The sequence below is a fragment of the Juglans regia genome, chromosome 6 (assembly GCF_001411555.2).
Source record: "Juglans regia cultivar Chandler chromosome 6, Walnut 2.0, whole genome shotgun sequence".
Taxonomy (NCBI): Eukaryota; Viridiplantae; Streptophyta; class Magnoliopsida; order Fagales; family Juglandaceae; genus Juglans; species Juglans regia.
In genome coordinates this window covers 32,843,249-32,857,032 of record NC_049906.1, presented here as the reverse complement: position 1 = coordinate 32,857,032, position 13,784 = coordinate 32,843,249, and the positions used below count along the sequence as shown (strand labels likewise).

General features: G+C 31.3%; 1 protein-coding gene across 1 annotated transcript; it reads left to right on the top strand.

Annotated features, from left to right (window-relative positions):
• Positions 1-11,666: 11,666 nt before the first annotated feature.
• Positions 11,667-13,261, top strand: LOC108979714 (nudix hydrolase 18, mitochondrial-like). Its single transcript, XM_018950437.2, has 5 exons — positions 11,667-11,936; positions 12,194-12,299; positions 12,416-12,499; positions 12,592-12,720; positions 12,832-13,261. The coding sequence occupies exons 1-5, from the start codon at positions 11,776-11,778 to the stop codon at positions 12,925-12,927; spliced, it is 576 nt and encodes a 191-aa protein (XP_018805982.1). The 5' UTR covers positions 11,667-11,775; the 3' UTR covers positions 12,928-13,261.
• Positions 13,262-13,784: the final 523 nt, after the last annotated feature.

Sequence of the window (13,784 nt, the reverse complement as noted above, 5' to 3'; positions counted from 1 at the left end):
AATGACACGAACTCCATGGGGGCAGACACGAACCGTCTCCCCAGACTTATGGTATAAATAGCAAGTCTCAAGTACGAAAAAATTCTCTATAATCCTTAGACTCTCTCGCTTATTACAAACTTTCAAGAGAATTTTCTAATTTTAATATCAGAGACTCCCAACTCCAAGGTCGTCCTTTCCAAGTTGCCTCATTTCCTATCTTTTACAGATCCAAGTCCTAAAGACTCGAGTTATCAAAACTTAGTTCAAAAGACGTGCGAAACACGTCGTTAAGACTAGATTCCTCCTAATTCTCTATCTGTGGGAAGTAGACAAATTATTAAATTCTAGAACTGTACGTACGTTGCATGCATGTGACTATGGTTCCTAGCTATCTAAACTATCTTTGGGGTATCTGGTCCAAAACTAAGATCTCTTTGATTTAAGATACATGGCTATGAGATGGACCACGGAATCATTCACAATTTCAGAAAGCAATTTTTCGAGTCTGCAACACGTACGATACAAAGGCCATGCATCACGAGAAATCTGAGCATCCAGCTTGGATCCAGGCCCACAAAAACCAGCAGCTTAAAGCTGCACATGACTACATGAGCTTTTTCCCAGTAGTAGTACTTCTCCAAACTATATATATATATATAGTCGACTGCTTGATGATTGATATTAAGACTGTTAAAATACCGTCTCCTTGCATGAAATCCATAGTCTCGTCGATAGATAAGATCAGATATATAGATCATAGATTTCCTTGAGTTCGTTTAAAGGAATTGATCATCTAAATTTAGAACTTAGAGATTTTACTAAAAGCTAGCTGGGATCATATTAATTATATATACACCAGAACTGAGCATTTTGTCGAACGTGCATTGTCTGGTTTGTGATCGAACACATCATGCATTGTCTGCCATTATTAATGGAGCTGGACCCCTTTTTTTTCGAAGATGGATGGGCTAGATTAGTGTTTTGTATGGCTGAATCTGATGACCATTAATATTGTCAAATAAAAACTTGGGCATGCTGCTGAAAACTTGCTCATCCATGTTTTTGTTCTCTCCCCTGTCCCTTTGATTCCAGTCACTCATGAGTCATTAGAAAGAGATAGGGAGTCATTAGAAAGAGATAGGGAGATGGGACACCCTCCCCTAAAGTCAATGCCAGGGGACCCCAAATCCATCAACCTGTCCCTCTATAAATTTGGTCTACCCAGTAGCCTCTGCATGCCCTGATCTACTTTCATTAAAAAAATAATATATACACGATTTTAGAGTACGAATGAAGACTAAAATTTGATTTTTAAAATTTATTATTATTTTATTAAAATTTAATTTTAATATTTTTATTTATTTTAATTCTAATTATAATTTGAATATTTTAATTTTGACAAATACACAAAATTGTCTATAAAAATTATTCTCTCTTTATATACTAATAGGAAGCTAGAGTACTGAACTGAAGATTTTTTACTTTGCCTTAGAAAATTCTGAAAGCATCTGGGAGTAGAATTTCAAAGAGCTCTATGCAGAGATGGTGAAAGGATTATAGACTATGATGTCTTTAGTTGTACTAAATGACATTTACATTTTGAGATCAAGAATTTGTAATTATAGAGAAAGAAAGACCTTCAATTTACAATTTTCCTAATATGGTTGATGTTGAATTTGGTTGTTCTCAAAATTTCAACAGAGTCGTGGGAGACGTTAAGTTGCGAAATGGATCTTCGATTTGGGATTTGAGAGCAAGAAAGAAGAATGTTTTGTGTCAAAATAATATTTAACAAGTAATTTAGACTCAACAGATTTGACAAATAAAAATGATCAAAGTTAAAAATATTGTAACTTTGTTGAGTCCACTGCAATAAATTTTAATATAACTTAGTTAAACTTTAACCAATACATAGCTTTGTTGAATTCATTATTAGTGCTCTTAAAGAAACTGAATTAAAAAAATAAGATAAATGATATTTATAGTTTTAGAGTATGTAAGTTTTGTATATTTTTTTTATAAAAGTAGATAAATATGAGATTTATATGAAAAAATAATTTTTTAATAATAATTTTTATTTAAAAAAAAAGTTACACAATACTTACCTAATTTAGTATTACTCTAAATTAATTAGCTTAAAATTTCTTCAAGGCATTCATTATAATACCATTATACAAGTTGGTGCCTACCCAAGATAGTACGTCTTCTAGGCCGGTTTTAGATATTTTAATGCAATATTTTAAGTGGCAGCATGGAGATGGAGAAAAAATAAAAAATAGAATATTAATTAATTAATTAGGAGAAGACTGGGTCCAAACTTACCTCAACTCATCTCAATTCATCATTATAATTTTTTCAAATTCTAATATAAAATATAATAAACAATTCAATTTTTCAAATCCTAAAATAATAATAATATTAAAAAATAATATTATAACAATATTTTATTATCTCAACTCAACTCAACTCACTTCAACATTCAAACACAACCTATGGTTCTGCTTTTCTCTTTCAATTATTATATGAAAAAGTATGGCATATATAATAGGGACAAGAGAACAGACGTTTGTTTCCAATATTATTATAAAATATTGCATCACTTGAATTAAAGTAGAGGTGAAGAAAAATTATTGGATATGTCCTAAGAAGAAAGGTTAAGTAAGATCACATCAATGTACTTGTCCTATAAGGAAAAAAATGTCCAAAAGCCAATGATATTATATATTTTTGAAAGAGACTTGCACCAAGTCCATCGTGTGATAATCTATAAAGCTGGCTGGCTAGATTTTCCCTCCTCTACCCTTCAATTGCAGAGCCTCTCCTTTTGCACAACTTGGATGGATGTCATTGTGGGTGAAAGTTAGGATTAGTTTGTTTTTAAAGATGAGATGAATTGAGATTAAAATTAAAAAATTAAATAAAATATTATTAGAATATATTTTTAAATTATTTATTTTATTTTATGTGATAATTTAAAAAAGTTGTAATATGTTATTAACAAATTAATATTCCATCAATTAACTAATTGTATAGTAATTGTATAAGTTAAGAATGTCATTTTCATCTAATTTATTATTATTGACCATATAAAATAATTTTTTATTGAGTTAGTTATACAATCCACATTAATAATTCACTTAATTTTAATTTAGTATTTTCAATAATGGTTATGGATGATCAATATTTAAGGCAAACTTAACAGTTAGATCGACTATTAATTGTGATATCCCATTCTGATAAGTGATAAGGATGGATAGTGTATATATGGGATCCTAGATTATTTGAAAAGAAGAAGTTATTACTTTTTATAATATTCTAATGGGACTCTAATTGTATCATTGACTAGTATTTTTCGAATATTAGACATGTGGCTTGGGTCTTCCACTGGAGCATAGTTACATAATTATTTTTGGATAAATCTTGAACGTGTGACAAGTTAATGAATCTTCAATTCATAATACTGTGGTTCTAAGTTGCATATGAACTAAAAAAAACAGTTATGAATACAAAATATTGCAGCCATATATTATACCAAATAGACAATTAGGTAGTGACTGAGAATGATGATTCCATGTATATTAATTATGTCACACTTGTAGTAAAAAATATATGAATTATTATAAGATCATAGACACAATGCTAGCTAATGATGTTTGTCTGTCTTCTTATCATCAATCATCAGACATCCATGATCATGGGGTGGAGGAAATCATGTACGTCCAAACCGAAAGATAAGAACTATATGTGGCTAGCAAGGGTGACAATGGAAGTTAGGGTTCAACGGCCTCAAGAATATTCTTCAACATTATTTCTCTGCCATATATAAATATATATATATATATGTATATATATTTATACTCATGAACGTCGGCCTGATGATATTTATCTAAGCTTTTATATATAATTATATAAAGTAGGTTGTTCCCTCACCCGATTTCCCACTATCTTGTGCAAAGTTGATATGGAAATGACTTCACTTTTGAGGTGGGTCGTGTGCAGGCCACTATCATCATGTGCAAAAAAGTAGCTATGTTCATCAATTAACCAGAGAAAAAGCTGTGAATATATAAAGTCGATCATTGAATTGCCAAAGATGCTGCTGTCCTAGCTAAGCTAAAAATCATATCTTTATCTTGTGCTTCCAAGTGTGCAAGCCAATATATATGTACTCTGTCTCCAGGAAAATACAGCTTATTGCTCTTTAAAATTAATTAAAGAACCTTTAATTTGATCTTGATGATCATGGGCATACCTTTCGGCTCATGGAATGCTGAATAAGCAGGGACAAACAAAGCTACAAACACTCAACTCTCAAATGGTCGCTAAACTCATTTCAACTCAAAACCTCTTCATATGCAGGACTCATAACATTTTTCAACTTTCTATAAATATATCTAAACTTATCTTAACATCTAAACATATCTAAACTCATATTAGGTGGATCCTACAAAACTCATTCTACCATCTCAATCCTCTATTATTCACAAAGAAATCAATTCAGCTCAACATATAGACGGGACCTTAATCCTTATGATCTTTTTGAAGTCTTGTTTTCGTTCCAGCTGTGGATAAGAATCCTAATTAATTAACCTCCCAAACTAGCTAATGGGTGATCGAAAATGTTGCCTTTTGTGGATGCAGTACTGAGAAAAGGGTCCCTTAATTTGCAGGTACTATAGTTGGGAGAACCATGCATGTTTTCTTTTGCCTTTTGAGTTTAATGTAAACTTCTTGAAGACCTATCTCGTTACATATAATATAATGCTTTCAGTTTCTTGAAACAAGTCCACAATATTTTAGAGTCGAGTAGATATTTTCTGTAATGCTATATATAAGTTTAGGGAAAATGATAGGGTTACTACCCTTTTATTACTCATTTACTACTTTTTTATATTTAATTTTTTTTATAATTTTTTATTTTACTTAATAGTTAAGGAAGTGATAATTAGTAAATTTATATATTTTTTTAATTTTTTCTTAATGATTAAGGATGTTAAAAAAATATTTAAAATAAAATGATAAAAAATTAAAAACACTACAAGTAGTAGATGGGTAGTAGATAGGTAGTAAGCCTATCACTACCCTTTCTTACGGGATTCATTTTTTTCTTTTTTGAAGAGTATGCATGACGTAAATCATGCAAGGGAGTCCAGGTTTGATGATGTTGACTCGGCAGATTCTACGTTGATATTGCTGGATTACCTTAAGAAGACAAATCAAGTGAATATGGTAGGAAAATGTGAAAGTTCTTTGAATTGTGCACGAGTCAGTATTTGATTATAACTTTGGTTATGGATATCAGAATCGTGCATATAACTTTAATTTGAAAAGCTCTTTTCAAAATGCACATCGCAATCACCATGCTACGCTCGGTGCTCCTCATTTCCACCCCCAAAACTAGATGTTTTCTCCTCCAAATCGTCAGCTATTTTTCCCTTTCATGAAAATGTTTCACTTTCACTTTTAGATATAATCTTCATTCCGGTTTGGGCCACATTTTTTGCAAGATTCTTATTTTATTAAGTACTTTATTTTTATGCAATAATTAAGATTTTTTCTTTTCAAGAGAAATTCTCAAAATCTCTGATTTCTTTAACTATTTGTGCTGTTTTAGAAAGAGTTTTCGACTTTGATGAATAAACCACCATAGTCTCTCTCTCTCTATTTTTCATCTTTTTTCACTTTCAATACCTAATTTCTATAAATTAACTAGCCGACTAGCCATCAAAATAATTCTTATGAGTTTTACTATAAATCAATCACTGTTCACGGCTGATCTATGGCATACCTTACGTGTTATCATCTTTTTTTTAAAAAACAAAACAAAACAAAACCTCCTCACATTCACGCGGCAGCACCCCCTCCCCCTACTTGATTCCCTATCTCAGTTCACCCAGCCCTGCCGTGTGCCACCTGCAATGCCACCGACCACCACCATCGATTCCCCCTCACGTCGACCACCTCCAGCCAGCTTCAAGCCTCCACGACAGCCCCCACGCACAACCTCCTCTCTCAATTCGAAATGAGTTCTCCTACACGGTTTCTCAATCTCATTGTTGCTACTGCCACCGTCGTCAGCCTCCAGCCCCACCGTAGAGCACCACCGTCGAGCACCACAGAGCCTTTGACCTCCACCCTAGCCACCGTCGAGCTCCATAGCACAGTAGCCCTCCCCCTCTCTTTCACAAAATGTGTTTCTCCTCCCATGTGTTTCTCTACCCATTTAGTCTAGATTCGTCGCCCTCCAGCCACCATGCCGCATCCCCCTCACCACCACCAGCTCCATTGCACCTCGCTCAGTTCTTCATGCTCAACCATGTCTCTCATTTGGCCTAGATGCGCGACGATGGGGTACGGGTGGGGGAGAGGATGGCAATACAAGTTGCGGGTGGGGGAGAGGATGCTGACGCGCAGGGGGAGCTCTGCTTCCACGTTTTCAAATAAGTGAAATTTGAGAGAGGGACGTGCATTTTGTTATAGGGATAAATTAGTCATTTTACTAAGATGTGTACAAGTGTTGCGGAATAGTGGCTGCCCCGCAGATTTTTTTCAATTCTTATCATGTCTAGTATCAATGCGCGTACTAAACTTACCCAGTGTTGACAAGGTCTTCTCGTTGTTGCTGATCACAAGTACTCACAAGCTTAAGGTTCATTAAATTGGTGGATCAAATTAATTAAGCGATTGAAAGTGATATACTTTTTTGTTCCATCGTCGTTTATACGTCATGCATGTTTTCCTAAACGACAAACAGTACTACTATAAAGAACTGGTAAACTTACGGATCATTGACTTTAATTGTTTGTCTAGATCTGCCTGTCAGCTATAAAACCGGCGATCCATTGCAATTAGATCCATCCTTACCCAAAGAATATTCCTACTCTCTCTATTTCAATTGATTCTATCTTAATATAATGACAAGCGCTAAGAAATAAAGATATTCAATAAAAAGTCCTACCTCTCCAAATTTTGTTTCATATTATATCATTCGTGTGATTTATTTTATAATAAAAATAATTTTATAATTTGATGAATTATATTAAATTATATAAATTTATAAAATAATTTTTATACAATCTTTTTATGATTAAAATATTTCCCTAATATAAATTTTGCTAGTGAATAATTTGTACTATTAGTTGGAAATTAAGTATCAATGTCTTCTTTGCTGATCTACTATACACCTCATAAAATAATAATAATAATAATAATCCCGATTGATTGCTGATCTATACATCAGTTGAGAAATAATATTTTTAGTTTTAATGTGCGTACTTTTTTTTTATAAAGTAGGTAAATCTGGGATACATACGAAAAGTTATTTTTTTTAATAAGAGACTCCACTTTTTTCTTTTAAATGATTGTGCAGAACTTACAGACATTATAACTATATTCAAGCATTACTTATATCTAGTTAAGCAAGAGGGGCCGTACATCACTATTGTCTAACAAGGTGTGAATGAAAAATTAAAGTTGATTTCCTTATTCTTTTACAATATGACTACCAAATTATTGAATTTAACAAATTAAATACGTTAAAAAATGTTTGAACTCGTTGGTTGAATCTTAAAAGATACGAGAAATTGCAAGAAAAGTGGTAGTTTGAGGGAAAATCTTTTAGTTTTTAATTATGTTTATAATTACTTGATTATATTTGTCTATGAGTTTTCATTACTTGACTATGTATTTGTTTAAACATCACTTTCTTTGATTACTCATTAATAAATTAAATATAGAACAAAAAAGACAAAGTGTTTCAAAACTTTGAAATTTAATTTTTTTTAATATTTATTAACACAACCTTTTATATTATTTTAAATTTAAATGACCAGATTTCCAATCCTTTAATGCTGGAATCAATGATGAAAGAATTATAAATGATATAGACTTTGAAAGAATTACATGACTTTATCCCCTCAAATTAGGTTTGCTACCTGCCATTCGAGTTGGTAGGTGCCCTCTCCAAGATTTGTACTCATGGGAGTGAGATCGAGAGCAAATATAAGGTATCATTTAGAAATTAGATTGAACTGAGATCAATTCAGTTCAGTTTAATTTTAAACTAAATTTAACATTTAAACACGTAAATTTTAAATTATTAAACACATCTCAACTCAAAATCTCTTTACACGTGGGACTCATAACTTTTTTTAACTTTTTATAAATATATATAAATTGATCTTAACATCCAAACTCATTTAAACTCATATTAGATTAATTTTATAGAACTCACTCTACCATCTCAATTCATTACTATTAATAAAAAAAATTTAATTCATCCCAGCCTAACTTAACATCTAAACGGGATCTCGTACTAGTAGTTTAGACTATAATTTAGGCAAGTTTTAAATTAAATATAGCATATAATTAATAATTCTTATAGAGCCGTTAAGGCGCGCGACTAGTTTATAATTATAAAAGGAGAATTTAGTTAATTGATGAGATAAAGATAACATGATTTGCAAGACTAATCTTCTAAAGTGATGCTAGAAAAATCTAGATACCAACTAAAGTGATAATATATATATATATATATATATATATATATATATTAATGATAATGCTAGTGTAATGTGTTGTCATGGATAACCTAAATGTCACCTCAATTGGTAACCTTTTATCATAAAGTTTTTAGGGACCCAACCATGTCTAAATGTTTTTAGTCTCTTTCCGACTTTTCACACCCACACTCTCTACCTTTTTTTTTTTTTTTTTTGGTGTTCCCATGATTTTTTTTTTATTTAATTATTTTTCCTCTCCTCCGTTACCATAATTTTTCTATCCCTTTAATGTTTTTTTTTAATATTTGATTTTAAGAAAATCTTATCATACGTATATATTGGAGATTTACATGCATGCAACACCGTAGCTGCAACGGCTTAGTTTTTGGCAATTTCTGACCGTCCATCCAATGGTTGCCAATCACTAAAAACAGTCCTCGAAATGATAACAACTCCACCACTAGGAAACGTTTAGATTAGAAGATGATTTGAGATGAATTGAAATAAATTGTGAATATTAATGAGATAAGTTATGAATAGTAGTGAGATTTGTGAGTTAAAGTTGTTGAATAATAATGAATAGTAGTGAGATGAATTGAGATGAACTGTGAATACAAACGTCTCCTAAGATTAAGGACAAAGATAAAGAGTTGTGTTTAGGTTGTTAATAAATAAACTCACAAATAAAATATTTAAAATAAATAATAATAACTTTTATAATTTTCTTGTTAATTTTATAATTTTGACACGTGTAATATTCTATACAGCGAGAAGTGAGATTGGATTCAAACTGACCTCGTTTCTTTTTGTATATGAGATAAGATGAATTGAGATAAAAATTAAAAGTTGAATAAAATATTGGTAGAATATATTTTTTTAATATTATTATTGTTTTGAGATTTTAAAAAGTTGAATTGTTTATTTTATTTTATGTATAAATTTGAAAAAATTGTAATGATTAGATGAGACGATATCAGTTGTGAAAACAAACAAACTATATTTTTTTCATTCAATTTGAACTAGATACAAAAACGGTTTCATCTCATCTAATCTTATCATTACAATTTTTTAAAATTTTCATATAAAATATAATAAATAATTCAACTTTTTCAAATTTCAAAATAATAATAATATTAAAAAATAATATTCTAATAATATTTTATTTAATTTTTAATTTTTATTTAAAATCATCTCATTTTATCTCACTATCTAAACGGACTTTAATGTGTTAGCTTCAACTATTACTAGTGGATGACTTGGTTGGCAGCTTGTTTTTTTATAGAGTTGTGTTACAGTCATCGAATTTGTATCCCGAATAAGTCATCAAATAGTATATTTTAATTTTTTATTTTTTTTATATATTTTTTAATCATCATAAATATTTAAAAAAATTTCGTAATATTATTAAAAAATATATTTTTAATCACTAAGTAAAAAAAATCTATTCGAAATATTATTTAAATTCTGAATACAGATCCAAAGCATTTCTGTTTTTGATATGACACATGCGTGAGAAATTTTCCATTGTTGAAATTGAGAGCATTGTCGGCATCCCAATCATTCGGGGAGACGGGAGTCACGCCAACAATAGTAGCTTGTCCTTCGGGTTACTCCATTGAAATCGATCTTGTTAGGAGTGGACGCAAAAATGAATATTTGTAATAAATTATTTATAATAAAATAATTATTTATAATGAGAATATATTTATTTTGATTGAAAATAATTTATAATAAATAAATAATTTTTTTTTATAGTGCGTGGCATTTATCATAATTCGATCGTGTGAGTCGAACCATATCAATACAAATAGATGATCACACCAAGTATATATAGTGTACAAACTATGAATTTCGTGTGCAAACCTACACCACTCTATGAATTGGAAGAGATAACCATCCAACGAGTTATTAATTATCTTACCTTCCTTTTTGGTTTAAAATTTAAATGATGGAAAGCATGAAGAATCGATTTTCAAGTTTAGAATCATGATAAATTTGAAAGACCAAGGTTTCTAATCGATCAGATGAAAAGATCTTACAAACTATATTATTGTTTTGAAATTTGAAAAAGTTGAATTGAGATTTAAAAAAGTTGAATTGTTTATTATATTTTATATGTAGATTTAAAAAATATGTAATGATGAGATGTGATGAGATAAGAATTTTGTATCTCATCCCACCCCAAATCTGTAATCAAACTTAAAAAAACTTATTTATATTTCCATAATAACTTATTATGGAAATATTCTCCTGTTGAAATTAAATATCTTGTTCTTCTAAAAAATTACTTAAGTCTTATTTGAATTCAGAAAATGTTTCATCTCATCTCATCATTATAATTTTTTTAAATTTTCACATAAAATATAATAAACAATTCAACTTTTTCAAATTCTAAAAGAATAATAATATTAAAAAATAATATTTTTTTAATTTTTAATTTTTATCTAAAACTATTTCATCTTATCACGTAAAAGTGTTTATGTGCATTCTTAGTTAGGTAGTCATATTGGTATATCTTAAATTTTAGGACAGAGAAATGTTTTAATTTTAAAAAAATTTTATAAAAGTAAATTTATAAATTAACGTGATTTTATATAGTATGTTAAATTATAAAATTAATTTTATTATAAAATAAATTTAATATATAATATAACATCATTTCTATAAGATTATTTTTATGATATCTCGTTTTAATTGCAGTAGAAGATATATATTGAAAAAGATTTCTAAACAAATTTGTAGAATATAATATTTTAAAATTATTTAAAATATGTGGCTTGAATAAATTATTAATATAAAAAGAATAATATTATATTATTTTTAATTACAGTCGACTAGTCGAGTGAAGTAAGTCATAGTCGCACTCAATTTCATTTCGCATATATTTCATTGTCTCGTCACACGCGAAAACGTGTCCGCGGCGTCGTTTCGGAGTTTCAAAACCGAGTTGGATCGCACTGACTTCATAGTGATGCTACGCGCCCTCCCCCAAAGCGCACACTCCACAGTTCTTCTAGAAATCTAAATATATACCACGCGCTTTAAAAGAGGGTGACTAACACTTTCCATCCCATCCGATCCTCCGTCCCCACCAACCGTTCCGTTTGAGCGTGTCCTTCACGTGGCCTGCCGCCCCCACTTCTCGTTATACACCTCCTTCCTTACATATATAGAGGAGGCTCCTGATCTGGTTTTCGGCAGAGCATCCATCTCTATCGTTTTTGCTCTCAGAAAGCATTCGACTTTCTCGGTTTTGGAGAGTGTTGTTTTTCTTTTGAGTTCAGTGTTTGAGATGGGTCTCCTTATATCAAAGACGTCTGCAAATCTTCTCTTGTTTTCCTTCTTTTCTCACAAGAGAATTCCCTTTGATTCTGAGCAATTCGAGATAACGGTCTCCCGCACAGGGAGGCTTTTCCAGCGCTACAACAGTAAAGGCTATCGCCAAGTTGTAGGGTATGATAACTCTCCTCCTCTTCTTCTTCAACGTTCTGGGTTTTTTTTTTTCTCTCTTTTGTTGAAACTTGGAAGGATTGGGTTATCTGTATAATTTTTCTATTTGGGTATTTGTCGAATGGATGAAAACTTTTTTTGTTGTTTAATTTTTTTGGGTATTTCCAATCTTTTCTCTTTTGTAATTTTGTGCACACTTTCTCTTTAATTTCTTGTTCCAAAAATAGTTTTTCTTATGTTGATGTTTTATATTTGTGCAGATGCATTCCATACAGATACAGGAAAACAAACCAATCTTCTTCCGTTGAGGATATAGAGGTTCTTGTGGTTAGTTCACAGAAGAGTCAAGCAATGATGTTCCCAAAGGTATCATTCTAGCTCCCCCATGACTTCGTTTTGGTCAAATCATGCTGACTCATTTCATGTTTTTGGTTTTGGATCTTCGTTTAACATTTTCGTGCCTAATATCATTACAACCACAGGGAGGTTGGGAAGAGGACGAGTCTAAGGAAGTTGCAGCGAGGCGTGAGACGTTAGAGGAAGCTGGTGTCGATGGCAAAGTCCAAGTTAGTATCTTTAAAACAAATTTGCTTTCAATCCCTCTTAAGATCTGTTGCCAACATTTGTTCTAATTCAAATGTTTGGATATAATTTGCAGAAAATGCTGGGCAAGTGGAACTATAAGAGCAAAAGACATGGCAAAATGCATGAGGGCTACATGTTCCCCTTGCTTGTCACGAAGCAGCTAGACATTTGGCCAGAGAAAAATCTCAGGGAAAGAAGATGGGTATGTGTCTAAATAAGACCCAATCTGTCTTTTGCACTGCAAAAGTTGGTGATTACCACAAATTAGTGAGATTTTTTATGTTCTCAATTTGCTTTGTGTTTTGTTGTGTAGATGTCTGTGAAGGAAGCCAGGGAAGTATGTCAACAAGGGTGGATGAAGGAAGCTTTAGATAGATTAGTTAGTCGACAATCGACAATCGCAACCTAAGCGGAAAGAGGAAGATGATGAAACTACTCGTACATAGAACACTGACTCTGGCCAATTGCCTGTTTTCTCAATGACCAGACCAAGAACTTATGGGACCAAAACATATGACCAAGCAGCACCAAAATATGATTTTTGAACATATGGGTTGGAGACTTGTATTGTTTCCCTTACAAATTCTTGGCCTTCATCTTTGAGTTTCGAGTTCATTCGCAGTTAAAACGAGAGACTGAAAGTCTGCAGGATGTAGTTGAGGGTTTAGCATCAGGAATCTTGCAGATGTAAATATGTTTTGATTCATTCTTTTAATACAATAGCTTTGATTCTTTCTTGTATGATGTGTTGTTTGTGTTTTCTGAGTTCTGTTGAGTTGCCTTCATGTTGTTAGTTCTTGAACGAAAGAATGACTAGAGCACTCCAACATGTGTACAGTGCTGTTGTTGATTGTGCTGCTTCGGGTGCAAGGGAAAACATGGGAAGATTTGTTGGAACATGGTTGACAGTTTTGCTTATTTCTGGCATCGACAACCTCTTTACTCACCTCGTCAATGGTTTTGCTAGATTGTTAAATGGCATACACAGTACATTCTCAAGATTTTGCATTCTTCGATTGTTTTCACAATTTATCTCAATTTATCTCATGTAATTATTATAATTTTTTTAAATTTTTATATAAAATAAAATAAATAATTTAACTTTTTAAAATTTTAAAACAAAACTAATATTAAAAATATATATTGAAACAATATTTTATTTAAATTCTGGTTTGGACATTTGGAAGACTTGCAGTATGAACCTTGAAGTAGCAAGTGTACTGTGAGAGTAACTGTCATATAGGCTGATGACAACTGATTTAGTGC

Bases quoted from the DNA above. Each gene is read 5' to 3' on its own strand.
- LOC108979714 (XM_018950437.2), top strand. From the start codon at position 11,776: ATGGGTCTCCTTATATCAAAGACGTCTGCAAATCTTCTCTTGTTTTCC. The intron at 11,937-12,193 runs GTATGATAACTC...ATATTTGTGCAG, and splicing joins GGCTATCGCCAAGTTGTAGG to ATGCATTCCATACAGATACA. The intron at 12,300-12,415 runs GTATCATTCTAG...TTACAACCACAG, and splicing joins AAGCAATGATGTTCCCAAAG to GGAGGTTGGGAAGAGGACGA.